General features: G+C 47.7%; 1 protein-coding gene across 1 annotated transcript in view; it reads left to right on the plus strand.

Annotated features, from left to right (window-relative positions):
* Window positions 1-20,562, plus strand: part of prex2 (phosphatidylinositol-3,4,5-trisphosphate-dependent Rac exchange factor 2) — a 66,923-nt gene that overhangs the window by 28,804 nt on the left and 17,557 nt on the right. The window contains exons 14-33 of the mRNA XM_037456159.2: window positions 638-713; window positions 1,536-1,608; window positions 2,927-3,069; window positions 3,423-3,515; window positions 4,289-4,437; window positions 4,530-4,615; window positions 6,003-6,139; window positions 7,560-7,677; window positions 8,151-8,335; window positions 9,939-10,100; window positions 12,098-12,320; window positions 12,432-12,639; window positions 15,342-15,521; window positions 15,650-15,744; window positions 15,848-15,930; window positions 16,373-16,463; window positions 18,547-18,675; window positions 19,324-19,365; window positions 20,010-20,107; window positions 20,222-20,368. Of these exons, the coding sequence (XP_037312056.2) occupies window positions 638-713; window positions 1,536-1,608; window positions 2,927-3,069; window positions 3,423-3,515; window positions 4,289-4,437; window positions 4,530-4,615; window positions 6,003-6,139; window positions 7,560-7,677; window positions 8,151-8,335; window positions 9,939-10,100; window positions 12,098-12,320; window positions 12,432-12,639; window positions 15,342-15,521; window positions 15,650-15,744; window positions 15,848-15,930; window positions 16,373-16,463; window positions 18,547-18,675; window positions 19,324-19,365; window positions 20,010-20,107; window positions 20,222-20,368 (2,518 nt within the window). The remainder of the gene's footprint in view (window positions 1-637; window positions 714-1,535; window positions 1,609-2,926; window positions 3,070-3,422; window positions 3,516-4,288; window positions 4,438-4,529; window positions 4,616-6,002; window positions 6,140-7,559; window positions 7,678-8,150; window positions 8,336-9,938; window positions 10,101-12,097; window positions 12,321-12,431; window positions 12,640-15,341; window positions 15,522-15,649; window positions 15,745-15,847; window positions 15,931-16,372; window positions 16,464-18,546; window positions 18,676-19,323; window positions 19,366-20,009; window positions 20,108-20,221; window positions 20,369-20,562) is intronic.

Below are 20,562 nucleotides of genomic sequence, written 5' to 3' on the forward strand. Positions count from 1 at the left end.
GCCTCTCGTGCTTCAGAATTCAATCGGCTCCATGCAGCTGATTGGACTTCGGTTCGGCCCACATGGTCATGTTTGAACCGTGTGTGTGTGTGTGTGTGTGTGCGCTTTTGGATGTGTGTGGGTGAGTGTTTGCATGCGGTGAAGTGGCGCAGTGGTGGAAGTCACGGTGGCTCTGGACTTCCCCCCCCCCCCGGCCCTGCAGCTCGCCCACTGTGTCCCCCCGGGGAGGCCCCCTTTTTGCGTTCAAGGGAAAAACTCCCAGCTCCGTTTCGGACGGGATTCTCGGGGGGGCCTCTGCAGCAGTGTGGGTAACACTGGGCACATCAACGCCAGACTGACAGTGTGGCACCCCCACGAGGGCCGAACCCAGCAGGGGGCCGCGCTCGGAGGGAATGCCGCTTTGCTGTCACCAACTGTCAGAGACTGACGCAGATTCACGACGCAACTGCCAGCGCTTTTTTGGCTGCATTGCTGTTCGTGTTTAAACAGAACCAGAAATGGCCGCTTCACATGTTCACCATCTGGATTTATTGCAGGACTCACTGTGACAAAGTGAGATGGCAAAGTTCAAGTCGGCTGGCAGAATTCGCTTCCCTAATCCTTCTCATGAGGTGTTGTGCTTTTCTTGCCGATCCAGGGATAAGGACTACCACTTGCGGACCTACAAATCCGTGGTGATGGCCAACAAGCTCATAGACTGGCTCATTGCACAGGTAAACCCTGATTTTGCTTCATACACGTAACATGATGAATACAAGTGTCTTATAGGAATTATATATATATATATATATATATGATCAGATAATTCACGGTCAAAATAAATGACTCCCGGCCAAACAGCGAATCAAAAGGATAAACAATTCTATTTGTCACTGAGGTAATGCATGACTTCAAACATGTCAATTTGACGGTGGTATAAGTAGTTTTTGTGGTCCACCTCAAGTGTGCAATAGAGGAAAGCAACTGAGACAACAAAGTGTTCCTCGCCACCAGACTCGAGGCTCACAGCAGAGCCAAAAGGAAACGGAGAAAGAAAAGCAGAATTGATTCGACATCTGATCTTTATCGCCTTTGACAGGAGGCTTTGAGGTTGACAGATTGATCGTCCTGTTCGGGATGACAACAAAGAAATGAAATGTGTACGGCGACCACCGCCGAAATCAATGGCAGACATCTCCTGTTTGTGTGTGTGTGTGTGTGTGTGTGTGATAGTCCATATGCATGTCTCTGACCCGGGCCAGTGGAATAGCTCTGACTCCTTCAGTGCGACTTCAAGAGCTGTAACCCTCCGGTGTCTAGACATGCTTTTGGCAGTGTTCGGCCTCCCGGATTATAGCTCCAGGAACAAGGACTGGGGGGTGGGGGGTGGGGGGGAGTGGTTGACTGCTTTCTAAACATACAATGTCCTTTTTGTTCTGTCACTTTCTCCTTCTCCCCCTGGACTTGTTTAATCTCTCCACTCCTGAACATTTCTCCTCTTCACCTACTCCCCCCCCCCCGCTCCCCCCCCCCCCCCCCCGTGTCTTCCGGTGCAGGGAGACTGCAGAACCAGGGAGGAGGCTTTGATCCTGGGCGTGGAGCTCTGCGACAACGGCTTCATGCACCACGGTAAAAGCGCTGCTGGAGGATTCCAACGGACCAAAAATAAGTCCTTGGTGCTGTTGTTCACAAACATTGGAATGCTCTCCATCATTTACTAAATGAGGGTTGACTGCTTCGGGGAAACCACACCGAGGGCGCCTGGCATTTAGCATCCTGTTTTAGAACACCAACCACTCTTGTTCTCTTTCCATTTCTACTTATAATCCCTTTGACACGCTTCGGGAACAGAACATATTTCCAACGCAGCGGAGGAGTTCGTATGCGCGGTGGGGTGGGGGGGGTGGGGGGGGGGGGGTGCAGCTGTGTCCGCGCATGCTGTCGTCAACGCGCCGCGACATCTGAACTCCGAGCGAAGAAGTGCGAGGCACACGCCGGGTTTTCGCCTGTGCCGTGAAAAACTTGGCCGAGAACGCGTGGATGTTTTTTTTCAGTTGGTGTGCAAACGCGGTCGGTAGCCACGGTAACGGTTTGTTTGTGCCGAGTCCGACTCGTTTCTGTCTGTGCTCCTCCCCGCTGCCAAAAGTCCACATCATGCACACTACGCGAGGTAACTGTTTGCCAGCACATCGATGGAGCAAAACCTCCAACATTTCACTTCCACATCCTTTAGTATAATTTCACCTTCTTGTGCCGGTACGTTTGTGCCGGGTATTTGACCCGTGAGTATTAAACCTGTATCTGATCTTTAGTGGAATGAAGAATCGGGGGTTATTGTTCCTTTTTGCCTTGCACTGGGTTTGTGTGATTCCAGCGGGGTCTCGCTTTCTCTAACGGTGTGTATATTGGGATCAATAGTTCAAATGTGGAAAACTGCTTATTGAAACGTGCTCATATTAATCACTCTATTCTAATCCTGCACTGCACCAGGTGTTGCTACCTTAATGGTGAAGAGTTGCACGTATTCCGTCTGTCTCCAAAAAAGAATGAAAGGTCAAGAGAGCAAGTTTTTAGACTCTCACAGCGATATTACATGTTTCAGCCCTTTTTTTTACTACGACATGATTATCTAGTGTGCCAAAAGAAATGTTCCGTTCTGTTCGGTTTCCACTCATTTCCCTGCAATTTGGTTTCATAGTTCTTGTCAAAGTGACATAAAGGTTTTGAGGTTAAAACCAGTTCAGATTTAAACTCTCAAAATGTTTACCTTTAGGAGGACGAGGCAGCAATAAATGACTGCGGTTTTATATAGTGAGTGACGGATTACGCAACAAGTTTTCAACATCCTGTTTGGCAGAAACCGGATTATTCAGCGAAACTTTAATCAGTCCGTTGTTTATTTTTTCTGACACTTACTCAGTTCTGACTTTGTCGTTACCTCTACCAGTGTTGGAGAAAAGTGAATTCAAGGACGAGCCCTTGCTATTCCGCTTCTTCGCCGATGAGGAGATGGAGGGTTCCAACACCAAACACAAACCCATGAAGCACGACCTGAAGATCGTTGAGAACGTCATCTCCAAGTCTCTCCTGGTGAGTTCCCCGCGGAACGCCCTCCCCCCCCCCCCCCGGCGGCTTGCTGATTGATTAGCTCCCATCCTCCCTTAAATAACAACTCAGAACAAGTCCAATGCGCCGTTAATCACAAAGAAGCACGCGGCTGCCAGAGAAGGGAAAGCCGCAACGCCGCAAAAGTCCATTTTATACCTCAGTGAGCATTATTTTCCGAGGACTGAGCAAACACAACCGTGGCTGCTAGCCGCCCGTAGCAGTATCTGCTCTCTGGTGTGTGTGTGTGTGTGGTTGTGCTCTGTGAAAATGTCTCGTTCTGCCAGCTTGGGATATTTCTGATGGGAGACTTGCTTTATTTATTTATTTATTTCCAGATAAGGCCCAGTGATGGAGGCTACGGCTTTACACTGGAAGAGAGAAACCGAGTCCCCATCGTCAAATCTGTAGAGAAGGGCTCCCCAGCTGAGGTGAGAATCCCCCCAAACACACACACACACACACACACACACACACACACACACACACACACACACACACACACACACACACAGTGTACACACACTTATGTAGTTAATTGATTCCATAATGCTGTCGTTTGGTTCTTCACAAAAGGGGTCTTTACCGAGGGGATTTTTGTATTACACAAATCTGTGTGATGTCTGTTAGGGCCCAACATCTAAGGGTTTTTTTGGCTTTATTGTGTTCAGATTGTGGTTTGGTTTATCGCTTTCGTAACTTAAAATAATCCTGCTGCATTTGATGTTGCTTTCTCAAAGTTATTTCCCAAAGCTGTGAGTCCTTCGTGGCGGACGAGCGTCAGCAGAAGCCTTTTTGTTGTTAAAATGTGGTTTGTTCATTAGTAGCTTTATGGTGATGGACACGGATGCTAACATTGGAAGCATCAATGTGCCGAAATACGGTGCTTTGATCTGCTGGAACTATACGGGACCGAGGACTTTTGAAGGCAAATGTGATCAATGTGAGCCCCACGATTCCATAATTCCCTCCAGGCCTGAAGTAGCAGAGAATGAGTCCATATGGTCTGGATCGCTTAAACGGTTACTTTAAAATATTCAGTCTGGGACAATGAGATTCACAACAGCATCCAGCTGTACACTAAACAATAGAAACTGATATATGGAAGACTATTGTTGTTCTTAAACCATAAAAGTTAACCAGGAGATCACAATGACAAACATTTGACCTTATATTTATATATCTCTTCGTCTTCTTCTCTAAGATGGCCGGCCTGGAGGTGGGGAAGAAGTTGTTTGCCATCAACGGAGACCTGGTGTTCCTCAGGCCTTTCTCCGAAGTGGAAGCTCTCCTCAGGCAGTGCTTCCACTGCGAGGGACCCCTCAGGGTGCTGGTCAGCACCAAGCCAAGAGAGTAAGTCACTTCTGCGCGTGCGTATGTGTTAAAGCACAATGACTGTCAGCTCATTTTTTAAAATTTTTATTTCTTCCTCCTCTTGTGACCAGGACGGTAAAGATCCCGGACTCCGCCGATGGGTTGGGTTTCCAGATCCGTGGCTTCGGGCCCTCTGTGGTCCACGCCGTTGGACGAGGTGAGAGGGCCGCCTCCTCCGCCACTCTGAGCTGTCTTGATTGATTGTGCTGTTTGGGGCCCAGCTGGCGAGCAGATGCCACCCCAGTATTTGCGGGTGTGTGCATGCCTTGGCCACGAGGGGCCAATTTTCCCCACTCATGTTCTCCATGTGGCTCAGCTGGTCGCTTAATGGTGCGGCCAGAATGGAGAATTAGCCGGATATCAGTCGCTTTCCGCATAACAAAATAGCCTTTTGCGTTTTTTTCTCAGTGGTTCAGTTCCCCTGTGTGATGGAGATGCAGAGTCCCTGTTTCTCTCCGAAATGCTGCGTGTTTAAGTAGCACCGCTATCGGGGCTGGCACAAGACAGGCTCCAATCAAAAAAACAAGCCACGGCCTTGTCTGGCTGTTCTCCGGGGAATTGATTTTTTTTTTTCTTTCTTCGTTTTCTCCAAGCAATCTAAAGTAGGCTAGCAGGGTATAAACGTGCTTGTATGCATGTGCCTTTTCCTTTTGTGAGGTCTGTTTGTGTGTGCACGTGTTGGCTTGCTTGTGCGGTTGCCTGGGAAACCCCGCTGTGTGTTTTTTTTTTTCGCGGACGCTCTCGTCCCACGAGAGACGAAGCTGATGATGTAGAAAGTGTCCAATCGCCCCGGATTGCCGTAACAACAGCTGCTGCCCCCCCCCTGGTGTCTGAGGTCAACGGGAGACGGTGATACCAATTAGAGGCGGAGAGGCCGAGAGGCACCAACAGGCGAGACCAGGAGAAGCAGCCGATAATCCGATGACATTCCTCACAAGTTGGTGGTACCAGTTGTAGTCACGTCCACGTTAGTGCTAATAAGCAAATGGTAACGCTTCAAAAACACACATCCTGCTCGGCAGATTACGAAGCGCAACCAACCTGATTTAACCGAGGCTCATTGCTCATTGCAGTAAAGTAAAGCTCAGTGTTTACACGCTCACAGCACCTGGGGAGAGGAATACAGATGTGTTGTGCACTGCGGTGTGAGGCGTGCACGGTGTGCACACGCGCCGCCAAAAAACAAACGCGAGGAGTATTTTAGTTTTGCGGGCGCACTTCCTTCTGATAGCTGTAAACCTCGAAGCTCTCTTAAGGTTTGGTCCGTTTGGTCCCGTCCCTGAGAGAGAGACCTTCGCCTGCCCAAGATAAACAACTTCCCTCCTCTCCGGGCTCCCCCTCACACTCCTCCCCGAGCTGCCAAAACAGGAAGCAGAGTTGTAAATACAAAGAAGAAAAAGGAATGTTCCACCCACTGTTGTGCACAGGATGTGGAAGAAGTACTGGTATTTGTTTTTGACGTGATGCTACTTTAACCTGTTTGACAACGTGCAGCAGCTGTTCCCCTATCGACACCTCCTTCCTCTTCGCTTGTCTCGCGGCAGGCACGGTGGCAGCCATCGCCGGCCTCCACCCGGGCCAGTGCATCATCAAGGTGAACGGCATCAACGTGAGCAAGGAGAGCCACGCCAGCGTCATCGCTCACGTCACCGCGTGCAGGAAGTTCCGCCGACCCACACAGGTGAGACGGTGGAGGGGGCGCGGAGGGGGGGGGGGGGACAGCGAGGACGGAGGGAACCAGGCTCTACAGTTTTCCAAAAGAGTTAATTTAGTTCAGTGTTTACTCAATATTTAGGATATTAATCATACTATGAAATTGAAAAATCATCACCATGAAGATGGTGTCGTATGAATTTTCTGCGAATATGTTTTGGAAGTTAAACTTTCATTTTCCAACGACCTCATTGGTTGGGAGCAAATTCAATTAAATTGTATGTTGATTCATCAAATATTTAGAGAGAAATGTGAGACATCATAAAACAGCAGAAGCAGGGGAACAGGGACTAGTTGACCGTGAGAAAGCGCCTAATTGACCAACCTCTTAGCTCCCGTTTACCTCAATATCTCTCTCTGACTCTTTCTTTTTTCTTGGGTCATTACGCAGGAATAATAGTAGTTTTGGCTCCTCCGGCGCTGACCTCTGGCTCACAGCGGTGGGCCTGCTGTGGGAGACTGGCAGGCTGCAAAGGGAGGTGGGAAAGGCTTTGGGGGCGGATGGAGCTCCGCGTTGGGGAGATGGAGGGAGGGAGGGAAGAGAAAGATAAGATTTTTAGCCTGAGCCCTTTACAGCAGCGTGAGGGGAGAAGGCGAGCTTAGTCCACCTGTTGAAGGTGGGAAAAATGTGTGAAAATAGAAACCCAAGGGTTTTGTGCATGGTGCGAGTTAGTGTGGTGTGTCACTATAATTGAGCCCCGCTGGGACTTCAGGCTTTAATGAAGCACTTCAAGGTTCCAACGTTACTGGAGATCTGGTTCACATCAAGAATGGACGCAGAGGAAACGCCCTCTCTTTCTCCAACTCTGTCCCTTTCTGTGTGTGTGTGTGTGCATGTTTGTGGTTGTACACCCGGGACACCACAGACCAGTAGGCAGGCACAGCGTGTAGCCTTGGCATGAAAACTCCCCTGTGGGGTTGGTGTAGAGACAGAGAGGGAGACACACACGGACTTGGGTCAGAGTGGGTTGATGACATTGGCGAGGGTTTGAGTTCGCGGTCTCACCGAGCATCGTGTTTCCAATTTTTTTTATATTAATTTTTTACTGTGTGCCCTGCCACCCCAACTCCAACACTGCACACGGTATCTGGGACAAAATCATCTAAACATGGCGCGTGAAACCCACACCTCGCACAAACGCACGAGGCAACACACCGGTGTATTCAGAGGTTTTATGGCTCCTCGTCTCCCCTCTTTGGAGCAGTAGAAAACGCCACCTGTTGAGCATAGATGATGCGACGATGTATATGATTTGTGTTGACAGTTGTGTGTGCAATTTGAAGATAAATATACAGGTGTTTTGCAGTTTAATGGATGTTAAAAGTATAAAAGGAAGGAAATATTTAGACAACGACAAATCAATTTGTACATAATACCCCTTTTGCAGCAAGAAACTATAACGTGGGTGTACAACAACAGCGAGAGCGCCCAGGAGGACAACCAGACAACGACCCAGAAACCGACCCCCGAGGAGAACGGAGACGGCTTTGAGTGCAAAGTAGAAGGTGACCACACACAAACGCACACTCACAATAAACTGCAACAGGGATCTGGTGAACAGAATTCCGCTGGAGGTGTTTGTGGATGTCAAACAGGATCACAAGTCCCTTCGCCCCTCACCGGTTAACAAGTCAGAACATCTGGAGCGTGTTAGTCTGAGAACAGCCCCCCTTTGGCTCATCGAGTGTTAATTCACTCCCAACAATTTATGGATCCCAATGAGAAAGTTAAACAGGGAAAGCTATTCCCTCCGCAGCAAACAGCCACAGGGCGGGATTTATTAAGTCCTGGAGTTGGCATTAGGGACGCTCGGCGTGTTCGTCTCTGAATTGCTCATCATTTTCGGAAGGTTTCCTGTAAAATGAACTGCGGGTCCTGAGATGTCCTACGACGCGGGGACATTGAAACCACATCACTCCTGACTTTGTGAAGCGAGGCGTTTTATCCCCCGTCTTCTTCCTTCCTTCTACGATCTCAGAGGTGATGGACAAATTCGACACCATAGCCATCATCGACGGACGGAAGGACCACGTGAGTTTAACGGTGGACAACGTCCAGCTGGAGTACGGAGTGATGTACGAGTATGACAGCACGGCCGGCATCAAGTGTCACGTCCTGGAGAAGATGGTTGAACCAAAGGGGTTCTTCAACCTCACTGCTAAGGTGTGCTAAGTGGTGTAACTATAGGGCTGAAGGGTACGATCTAACACCTGTGCAATGATATATTGTGATATTTTCCTTGATACTAATACATGCAAATATCATCAGTTCCTACCCGTCTTTTTCCCATGCTGGATTTGTCATGTCTAAATTACTAATTTTAGGACCAACTAAGACTCTATTAAAGAATTTATTTACGTGAAAACTGATTTGATTATTCAATACATTGGTTTTTGTTTGTTTGGCCACAAGGCTAAATTACCAACCAAAGGTTAAAAATCGATTTTTCATGGATGATGGGAACTCGCACGCAAATATACACACTGAAGTGGGAGAGAGGCTCACTGCTTGTTTATGTCCCAAAAGGGTTAATCCAACCCTGCCTTTACTTTTTGTTGTTATTCTCACAGTGAGAGAAAAGAGGGAGCGAGGGGAAGGTTTCATTAACTTCATATTGATTAATTGTGCTTCTGGGGTTTATCACCTCAGAGCTGAGCCTCGCTTGATGAGGGAGAAAAATTAAAGACGTTAACAAACCGTGACTGGACTTCTGTCACACCAGTATGCTGAGTAGTGGATTAACTCAAAAATGTTTTATTTACGCTTGGATGGAAGCTAAATCTCAGGACGGTCGAAATCTGTGAGATTTTTAAGTCAAGACATTTCTTTCTAAATTGTATATCGCACAAATTTCCTAATGTCATGTTGTTCTTTTATATACCTCGGCACTGACATTTAGAGCCCAAAGCTCTCCCGCTGTGTAGATTGAGGGGCTTGACGCTGGTTAAAACGGACAGCTTCATTTTAGTCCTGTTAATTCCAATTTGTGCAAAGTGCATGCTTTTTACATCCCGGCAGCGATGATCACTATTGATTTAAGATGCACGGAGGAACGAAGACTCACTCAGACAAGGATCCACACATGCTGGTGTGGAAAATAAAAAGCAGTTTAAAGCATCTCTCTGCCAAACACCAGGAGGAACAACATCTCTTATTCATTCTGGATTAGCAGAGATTACTGCCCCGGGGGTCTTTAAAAGCCCCACCTCAATGAAACCCACTGACATCCACAGAAATAGAATCTGCCGTACCCCCTCTGACTATAACTCGTTTCCCATTCTTCCAAAGTGAACATAAATTTCAGTTTTATTATAAACATCTGCGCCAGATGTCCTCTGAGGTCTGCGTGATGTTGCATTTTGGATATTGCGAACGCTGTCGGGACACAGTTGGGTTTTCTTGTGCTTCGGTTTCTTCCTTCTGTTACACTTCCTCCCCTGCTTTTCTGCCCCTTCCATCCCATTAAGACGTCTCTCCTCCTCTTCATATCTAATCTCTGATCTGGAAAGTTAAGAGTCTACATACGTTTAGCATATGAATCCCAATCTGCGTATATATATATCTCTGTGGATTCATGAATGGCACATGGCCATGTTAGATACTGGTTCAACTGCTCATGAAATGTTAAATTATCAGCCCTGTAATTCTGTTTTGTTTTCCAATTTAATGGACGACATGGTCGTATATTTACATCTCACTATCTGGTCCCAACGGAGGGCATTCAAAATATCGGTTTATCAGCGCCGCCTTTGTTTTTCCTGACCAGATCCTGGAGGCGCTGGCGCGTAATGACGACACACTGGTGCAGATGTGTGGCAGGCTGAGCTCCAGCTGTGACGTGATCCCGGAGGAACTGCAGGTACGCTTCAGTGCCATGTGTGCCGAGAGGGTGGAGCACATCAACCGGCGTATCACCAACTACAGGAAGGTAAACGGAGAGGCCCTTCCTCACACTCTACTCTTATGATGTCTCCTCCATGAACTGCGTCTGTGCATTTGTTTAAGCGGCGTGATTCCACGAAAATGCACCGTCTCCTTCCCTACACAGGATGCAGCAGATGTAGAAATACCCATTTTACATAGTTCCTGCTGTGCGGTTCAAACGTAGATTGTTGTGTTAAAAGACCTCCACGGCACACAAAGACTCATGTATTAAAAGATCTGGGAGGAAAAACACACAGCAAATGTACCTAAGCAACGTAGGTGGAGGCTTGTTTGGTTTTCAGACATCATGTCCGAGTGCATCCAGAACGCAAACACAAGTGTCGGCGCCCGGAAGGCTCCGAGGCACCAAAAAGTAATCAGGGCTCACTGAACTGAGACCGTAGGAGAAATATTTAGCCAAGATGTCTGTCGTTTCTGTTGACTTTGGGAACGTGTGTGCAATATGAAGTATTATCTGATGCTTTGTTTGTAATTAGGTCACAGCTGGTTGTTGACCAAAGTGTCTCCATAACCTTCCATTCACATCTCGAAGCATGTGTCTATAGGGCCGATGCGTGAGAGGGAAAATGGAAAATATCTGACAGCATTAGAGCGGGCCTTGCATTAATTACCAGTCACTTATAAATAGCCGTGCACAGGCACAGTCAGGACTATTGTTGTGTAAGATCCCCTCCTGCACTGGAGCATTCCTTCTCAGACCCCTAGAGGGGAAAAAGAGGCGGGGGTTGAAAGTGGAAGAATGAAAGAAGGAACGAAGAAATGAGGGGGGGGGGGGGGGGGGGAAGCATGAAAGGCGGAAAGTTGGACAGAGAGATGTTAACCTGAGGCCTGGAAATAAGAGTCCACCAACCAGACATGATATGTGGTGTGTCTCCTCAGAGGAGCTCGTGGTCCATCTGGAGCACATCTTCTCGCTCCAGCCGCCCAAGTTCCCCAGCTGACACACACTTTGTGTTACGCTTGTGTTGCTTGACAAGCCCGAGTTGCTAAATAGCCATCCGGGTGGCTTGTGCCATCTGCCGTGTAGGGTCCGAGGCCCGGATGCCGTCCCCGCGGTGGAAGGGTCAAGGAAAGTGCAACCAAATGTTGCAAATGAAACCGACCTGCTTGTGATATTCAGTATCAGCTCTTTTGGCTCCAAGCTGTCCGTCCCCTGAGAAGATCTTCACGGAGATGCTATCTCGTGGATGTTTCCTCTCACAGCAGGGTTTGGTCCAGTTAAATGTCCTGTTGAAGTTCCAAAGCGTTAAGTCACCAGGGAAGACATTTTCTCATTTAACAATGTACACAGGATCCATGTGCTGTTACCTTATCTCAACAGAGTGTTTACTTTACTTGAAACAACAACATTTTCAGTGGAAAACTGTTCGCCCGTAACAAATTAAAAACATGAATTCACACAGATTATATGAATAAAATAATTTTGTTACGTAATCTCATAACACAAAGATATGAGTTCATCATCGATTTAAACAAACAAATGGTCACATTTTGGGATGTGAGTGTGTGTGTGTGTGAGAAGCCAAACAGCACATCTAAATCAGTGATTCTCAACTGGTGAGACCCGTTTTTAGTGGGTCGCTGGCCTTCTGGCATCTGAAAATAAAAATTCATCCTGTGATTTTATTTTGAAGGGACTTTTTTAATGCATTTTAATGAGTTTCGTTTTTTTTGCCGGCTCGTCTGTCCATGTTTTCAGCAGCGTGTGCCAGGTTGGGTCAAACCATTGTGATATGGGGGAGACATTTTTTAGGATAATTAAACATCCTGAATATAAAATTCAGCTTATGAACTTGATTTTGAATAAATTTGAGATGTTGAGACTGTTTCTCGATTTGGGTCGCGCCTTGTCATTAAGGGGTGATGGTGGGTCCCGGAGCCAGACCAGTTGAGAACCACTGATCTAAATGATCTTTTCACTTTACCACGCATGTGTTGTCTCTAAAACATATGTACGTCTCTCTTTCTGCCGTGTGACAGTTTGCCCGGGTACTGAAGAACAGAGCGTGGCCCACCTTTAAGCAGGCTAAAGCCAAGGTGTCCCCCCTCCACAGCAGCGACTTCTGCCCCACAAACTGTCACGTCAACGTGATGGAGGTGTCCTACCCGAAGACCACCACCTCTCTGGGTAGTGCCTTCGGCGTGCAGCTGGGCAACAGGAAGAACACGCTGGAGAAGGGCGGACGCAGCAGCGCGGAGCCGGGTGAGAGGAGATGGTGTGCATGAAGAAACGAATGCTGGGTGAGGCGTCCGTTTTTCATTTTCTTACGGGCGCTTTGTCTTTGTCCTTGCACCTTTTTTCCCCTCGGCTCAGGTAAGCTGAACCCCATGGTCAATGTCCAGCATACCATCACCACGATGGCCGCACCGTCGGGTCACAGCCTGGGCAGGACGGAGGGTCACGGCCTTCGCTTCCTGCTCAGGGAGGAGGACCTGCTCACCCTGGATTCCTACCAGAAGCTCCTCCACAAACTCACCCTGGTCGTCAAGGAGATGGAGACGCACGGCGCCCATATTCATGAGTGAGTGGCTTTATGTGCACACGTTTAATGGAGTGATGATATTTTGCGGACAGATATTGAATTCAAACTGCCATTCGTCTGGTTGGAGGCGGCACAAAACCACGCCGCGGTAATTCCTGTTGTTTATGGCGGCCGATTCTGTTCCACTTTTCCATTTCCACTCTTCCATTTTAAAATGCCTTTTCAAACCAGATTGCCTCATATGACACGCTGTAACTTTTGCAGCCTACTTGGCCAATGCACCGCATCTGCCATTTGTTGGGCATAATCTTTGGCCGTTACTTTGTGTGTGTGTGTGTGTGTGTGTGTGTGTGTAAGTTTGAGAGAGAGGGAAAGCAAGAAGCAGAAAGAAATTGAAAAAAAACAGACCATGCGTCTGCACATTTGGTGCACAAAGGTATGCCCATGCTTCATTTATGCTCTGGATTTTTAAACCCGATATGGTGTGTGTGTGTGTATGTGTGTGTGTGTGTGTGTGTCAGATTGGTATTTCCTGGCTGGACTCTCTGTTTAATGCGGTTCCCCGGGTTGATTGTTTGGAAGCACAGTAGGCCACAAAAGGGAAATGGGAATCACTGCCTCAGCTCTCCTTCCTCCAACCCCAAACAGGAAATACATCTCTCTGAAGTGAAGGGCGTGTCGCGAGGACAGGTGCCCTCTGAAACCTCTAAAACGAGCCTCTTAAGATGATCGAAGAAACTATACTCCAGATTTCCCACACATTAGTTGGTAATTGTTGACAGACAGCGGACTTGCGTATCTTCAGAAGATGGTTGGTTTGATTTGGTTATTACAAGTCGGCAGCTTCTAAAAGAACTGAAAGTGGCTAGATGGAGCATGGCCGTCATGTTATGCAGCCGTGGATAATGAGCGCTCCGCAGCACGGCTCTAATGACTGCATCTGGACCCATTTTTTTAATGCTCCCCTCGGTGCTAATTAGCAGAATCGTACACACACTTTTTCAAAGTGTCCGAGACACAGTGAGGGGGGATAATGACCCATCGGTTTAAGCATGCAGCCTTCTCACACACACACACACACACACACACACACACACACACACACACACACACACACACGTGCACACTTCAGGAGCTTGTTAGGATTGAGCTGTGGGGTCGGGCCTGTGTGTTTCACAGAGCGCTTCGGTGTGTTAGTTTGACTCACTACTACTACTACGCGCCCTGCGTTTTCCTCCCCCTTTTATTTCTGGGCCGCTTGGAGCGGTCTCCTTTGCTCCATGACTTGCCTTCCGCACGTCCGCCTGCACACTTGAGCGTCTTCATTCTTCGCTCTGCGGGTCCCTTTCTCTTTGCGTACTGGGGGTGCCTCACTTTGACGGCACGACTCGCACCAATGATGAGATAATGAGCAGAAGTGGCCGTATTCATGAGGGCTCTTAAAGGCGTGAAACCTCAAAGTCAGTAGAGCAAGTCTATGGGTAGACTCAACGCTCATTAGAAATATCCTCAAGAAAGCAACTTGACATGATGTTGCATCACTTCTTGGTGCTTTACATCAGGAACTCCTCCCTTCCTGGATTTCCCTCCTATTTTATGCACTTCATTTTTAGCCTTCTGACTGGCAGAAGTTTCGGAGCTACGTCTGACCCGTTAACTTCTGTGTGGATCAAAGCATGCAGATATCAAGGAACACATATAATGCAGCTCCGATGACGATTGAAGGCAATTGATGTTTAATGGTTTAATGCGTCGAAGTGGGCTCCAGAGCTTCCTGTGGGAGATGGAGAGATCTTTCTGATTGCTCGCCACAAGCCGTAGTGTACTTTTCTGTCGCTCCTTGTTTCCCCTCCCCTCTCTGATCCAGGTCATTGTTATTCTCCCTCGCTCCCTCCGATAGCCCCAAAGGCCCCAAACTGCGCTCACTTCTCTATTAACCCGACAGCCAATCCCCGAGTCTGGGGAGCTTCTCCATGGCGACGGAATGCCACTCGTTTCTGGAGGGGCATTGTGGTGGCTCCGGGAGAGGACCATAATGAGGGCGTCTCTGTGGCCCAGTCAGCCCAGTGAGTGGGAAGAAAGGGGGTCAATGGAGGAAGAGGAAGGAGGGGAAAGGAGAGGTGTTTAAAAATCATAAAGAGGCGTAATGCATTCGGGAAGAACGAGGAAGCAGGTCGTTTATTCCTCTGGGCCCCCCCCCCCCCTCTCTGCAGCCTCCACTTTGAAACTCCCTCAATGCCGACGTTACGACACAATGGAAAATGTAAGATCACAAATTAAAACAAGGCAGAAATGTAAGCAGACATCGCGTGTCGGAGTGCGTGCGTGAAGAGAGATTAAAACAACAACAAACCGGGGAGAAAAAAAAAAAGCCAAGCCAGGCACTTTTGGCTTTAAATGCCGCCATGTGCTGCCTGCAACTGTGAAAATATCCTGGCCGGCCTCTTCCTGCTCTTCCGATGGACCGCAGGCCAGCAGTGACGGGCGGGAGGGGAGCCCATCCCTCTGCAGCGTGTTGACACAGCTGCACCCTGCGGCGCCATCGGACCTATTAATACGCCGCGCGGCCCTGACCGCCGGAAGCTGCCGTGCGGAAGCCCGCGCGCAGGCAGGGGCCGGCAGCGGCCAGCTGTACGTACAGGGCGCCGTGCACGCCGTGCTCCCCTGGTTCGACGCTGGGTTTAACTGATCCCTCCTCACTGCTGTTTTTCCTCTTCTCTCTCTCTCTCTCTCTACGCCAGCCTCTTGTCCTCCATCACCCTTCCCCCGGCTTCGGAGGCGCGGACCCCAGAGGGCTACATATCGGCAGAGAGCGAGGCGGAGAAAGGGGAGCGGAACGGGAAGAAGGTGTGCTTTAACGTGGCGGGGGACGAGCAGGAGGACTCGGGACACGACACCATCAGCAACAGAGACTCTTACAGGTGAAAGCTGTGATCACACATCTGCATAAAACACAATAGAACACTGTCTATATTGAGGAAACTAATTGCCTGATTGGCTCAACTGTATATTTTCTTGATGTTTTGAATAAGCTTGTATCTTTTCTCAGTGACTGCAACAGCAACAGGAACTCCATCGCCTCCTTCACCAGTATCTGCAGCAGCCACTGTAGCTCCTACGTTCACAGCGATGAGATGGACTCAGGTACACACACATGCAAGTGTGATGATGCATTAAGGCCGCACACAGAATGAGGCATCATGCTGACAAGTTGTAACACCCCCCCACCCCCACCCCCCCTCTGCAGGAGATGAGCTGCCTGCCAGCGTGTGGCTGTCCCACGATAAGCAGAAGAAGCTTCATGGTTTCCTTGAACATCTGTTTAGCCAGGTGGGTCAGATGTTTATCAGTGCAGATGTGATGACTTATTAGTGGAGAACCTGAATACATTTTATGATCCCCAAAGGAATAAGATGAAATCGGTAAAACCGGGACACCCTTAAACTGACCCTTGACCTTTCTCACATCTTTGGAGCAGAGGTTGACCTTATCTGATCATGCATACACTACCCACTAGACGTTTTATGAGGCCGTGGAAAAGCATAAAAAAAAAAAAATACTTTGTGTGTCTGCAGTTCGGTGCTGCTTCCTGTCATTTGTTCTATTGTAAACCAGTTTCCCCATCTTTGTTGACACACTGCATTCTCTGTGGAGTAACATTTGTGTGTGTGTGTGTGTGTCACAGAGAGAGGGAGACACAGGTGTTAGTTAAGTTTGGCCAGATGTTGGCGAAATAGGAAAGAGTTAATAATGATACCTGTGCTCTCCTCAGGTGGACTCCATCAGCAGCGTGCTCAGAGGAGCCGTGGTGGCTCGGGCGTTCGAGCAGACAAAGTGCTTCACCCCTGCAAGAGGATTACAAGGTAAAACCCAGGGGACGGTGATGCGCTGCCTCGTTAGAACACCCATCTCTCAGCGAGTTGGCCTTTCTCGCCCCAGTTCTCCCCGCAGCAACATTTGCATTGTGAGGAATTTGTTGGGTTTTTTTTCTACGTAGCCGTACTTCCTGGACTTAGCTCGGGCTGCTCGGTGGGTCCCAGAGAAGAAAGATAATATCGGAGGAACTTCCAACCAGCAGTGACGCTGGGAGAAAACCGCACGCATGCTGAAGAATGTCCAGGCCGACTGCGCGCACAGCTTGTGGCGCGCGCGCGCGCGCGCGCGCGTGTGTGTGTGTGTGTGTGTGTGTACACAGATGTGATTAAAGAAACTTGAGGAGGAAAAGCAGGTGGAGTCCAGCTCTTAAAAAAAAAAACTGATTCCCATTTATTGGACCCTCCCTCCTGTCTGTTCACTTCCCTCCAGCTGTCCCATTGCCCTGCACGCTGAAGCGCTTGATAGGACTCATCTCCTCAGTTATTGTAGTGCTACTTAACAGTGAAGTGTATTCGCTCTTGTTCTGGTTTATTATCCGATGGTTTCGTGTTATTTGCCTCGTTTCCTCAGCACGGCATCGTTTTATTTTAAACCCACTGCTTTTGTTCAATTGAAAGCCTCGCGGGAAAATGGAGGAAAGGTTACTGGAAGTGGGGCTGAATTTGTCCTCATCATTTCCAACTAAAGCCGTAATCTCTCATGATCCGTGCGGCTCGGCTCACATGTCTCGGCACTTTTTGAAGATTAGATACAAAGACCACTACGCTCAGAAGCAACAATTGTTTTCTTTCTTCTTTTTGTAAGTAGTGGTGGAAGGCTTCCCAGACTCTCCCCCCCCCCCCAAAGGATGACTTTATGTTTTGTACCTTGGTGGTTTATTTTGCACTCCGTGACGCTTTTATACTCTCCGACAGTTGCTTATTTTTTGCACTCGAACTCAACTTTAATATTGTTTGATGAGCAATAAAAACAGAAGAGCAGATTACACATTTATTATTATATTATTATGTGTTGTGAAGCTTCCAAACAACCCGACCCAGTTGGCACACACACACACACACACTCCCTTCTCATCTCAGGCTGTCTTCAAGGGAGTGCAGATATGCTTGAACTGAAAATAGGTCTGCTTGTGTGTGTGTGTGTGTGTGTGTGTGTTTGTGTGCATAAATGCCTTCAGGAGGGACGTGAAGGCCTTGATCAGAGTTGATCCATCTCCACTCCAGTAATGTGTCTGGTTGATATCAGAGCAAAGAGGATTATCTAACAAGTGGAGCATTCCTGCATCTGATCTCTAACTCTGTCACCCTAAGACACGCACACGCACACGCACAGACACGCTATTAAGCAGCCACCATTCCATCACAGATCTCTTCTTTTGTCTCTAAACTTCGTTACAAGCCTTTCCCTCCGATTTAAAGAGGTGTTACATCAAATTCCCAAATTGGCATCACCACCGCGTAGACAAGAAAGATTAGATTGTGGGTGGTCTGACACTGACGGTGTGTGGGGGGGGAAATGGGATGTGTCTCAAATGGTTACGGGTCTCTGATTCTTTTCTGCATGCAGAGAAAAGAATGAGTTTGAGATCAATGTGAATACAAATAAAGGATGGAAAGTAAAAAGCTTGTGGGGGGGGAAAAGAGGATTGTATTCATTTATTGGAATATATCCTCCTTTTTTTCATTTCTGCTCAAATATTCTGTCTTTTGAATAATCAACCAACTAAATAATTACTCGACTTCTAAAGATTTTCGCAATGCTATGATCCTGATGAACATCTGAGAGGAGAGTAGTGATGGCGGGATAAGACCGTGAGACGCATTGTATTTTGAAGATGAATGTCATTACGCAAGATGCATCAGAGGAAGAATAGAAGGATAAGATCCTTCTCTCTCTTCCCTCACTATTCAATAATGCAAGAAATGTACAAAAGGCCGATTGTCATTCATTGTCTCCCATTGCAAACTTTGTCTTGCAGTTGACACACACACACACACACACACACACACACACACACAGGCATTTACGTTTGCTATGCCTGTGCTATTTCTCCGTTTGTGTTTCCGACAGAGTTCCAGCAGGAGATGGAGCCTAAGATGAGCTGCACCAAAAAGCTGCGTCTCCATGTCAAGCAGGATCCCTGGAACCTTCCCAGCAGCGTCCAGAGCCTCACGCAGACCATCGCGAAATATGTGGAGGGTGAGTGTTTTTACACGATGAACACTAGATGAACCGCCAAAATCTGCCTGTCACTCTGTGTGGCTTAATCTAGCACGTGATATGGTGGCCTTCCAAACAATAGGCTTGCAGGGCACCTGGGCGAGCACAGCATTCCTTTTTCTCATTCATTATCCCTCTATTATTCCCAAGATGTTAATTAAACTCATTTATAATAAGTCATGAACTGAGAGGGTGTTTTTACGGTACCAGAGTTGGGTGCATTTGAAAACGCCACAGGGGGGGGGGGAGCATGACCCCTGGGCGGTTTCCACTCTTACTTACTTACTTCACTTATTAATGTTCGTACCACTACCAGGCTAGTTAATGTGAAATTAACCAATCCCCCAGTTAACAGCTCCAGAACGCTCTCTTTAAAAAAACCTAAATCCATCACGGGATACATAAACTATGGTTTAATGTTATCGTCTCTGCCGGCGGCGGATTCCTCATACGTGAAGATAAAGAGCCGTGGAGCCGGGGGAGGGGCGGACATTCGCCTACTCGGGACATTTAAGTCGTTGAGTTTAAAGTGTAGGTCTCACTATTGCAGTCAAAGAGAAAGACCCCGATGTGAAATTACTCGTTGCCTCACTGAAAATGCTTTCATTCCTTGTTTTGTTTTTCCAGAGGTGAAGACACGGCTGCTTTTGGTCTTGCTGCAGTATACAGGTTTGTCTCACCCCCCTCTCTCACTATAGAAAACACAGAAATGATGATGAGACCTCTGTGAAAGAAACTATGCTGATTAAATGAAAGGTAATATTCCTTAACACACCTCTAGGAAATAGGAATAGATGAGAAAAAGTAGAAAAAGCTGGATTTCTTTTCCGCGGTCATGGCGGGAGGCTTAATGGTGTGAAAAAGTAAGCAGTCATGCCTCATGACACATTATTCATTTCACTGGGGGGGGTCATGAAGGTATTTTTTACTCAGTGTGTTGCTGAACTTTTTCAGTGGGTCCATTTTTCAGGAATTATGCCAACGATTACTTCTCCCTCAAGCACAACCTCGTTTTTTTTTTTCTTATACAATATTTAACACCCTGCAGATACATTTTTTTTTCTTCATTTTTTTCAGCAACCACGGCTTTTTTTTTTTTTTAACCTTTCTAAAAGCTTTCACAGCATCGAATCTGACGAAGCAGGTCCTTTTTGAAACAATCCCATGCTGCTTTTTTGTTAACCGTTTTTTACCATTCCACTTTAAACCTCGCTTCTAATTTGAACTCACTCACTTCCTACATTTCTTTTTGGACTATATATATATATATATATATTTTTTTACGGTTTGTGATGGGTTTCTCGCCCCTCCAGACTCTGAGATCCAGTTGCGTCGAGACATGGTGTTCAGTCAGTCTCTAGTAGCGGCTGTGTGCGCCTTCTCCGAGCACCTCCTGGCTGTCCTCAATCAGGTACATCACACACTTAAAGACATACACAATCGGAAACAAGCAATGCCTGATGTAAAGCTAAACATTTTGGTTTTCTTTTTCTTTTTTTTCTTCTCTTTTTGCGTCCACTCCCAGTTCAACCATGCTGGCAGGGAGTCGGACCAGGACAGCTCGGACCCCCAGGACCTGCAGGAGGCACAGGAAGCCGGCCGCCGGTGGCTGGAGCAGATCGCCAGCGCCGGGCTTCTCTTCCACTTCCAGTCCCTCCTCTCGCCCAATCTGGTGAGCTGCAGACTGACCACAGCTCCCAGTTAATCTGAATAAACACGTCTAGAAAAAGGAGGATCTGTGTGTATACGTTCAAAACCAAATGGGTTTTGTTGGGAACTGACGGTGTTGTTGTGTGCAATTAAAAGAAAAAAATGATCACAGCTTTGCAGATATTTGCATTACAAAAAGATATATGTGCTTTTTTT

The sequence above is a fragment of the Pungitius pungitius genome, chromosome 19, assembly GCF_949316345.1.
Source record: "Pungitius pungitius chromosome 19, fPunPun2.1, whole genome shotgun sequence".
NCBI lineage: Eukaryota > Metazoa > Chordata > Actinopteri > Perciformes > Gasterosteidae > Pungitius > Pungitius pungitius.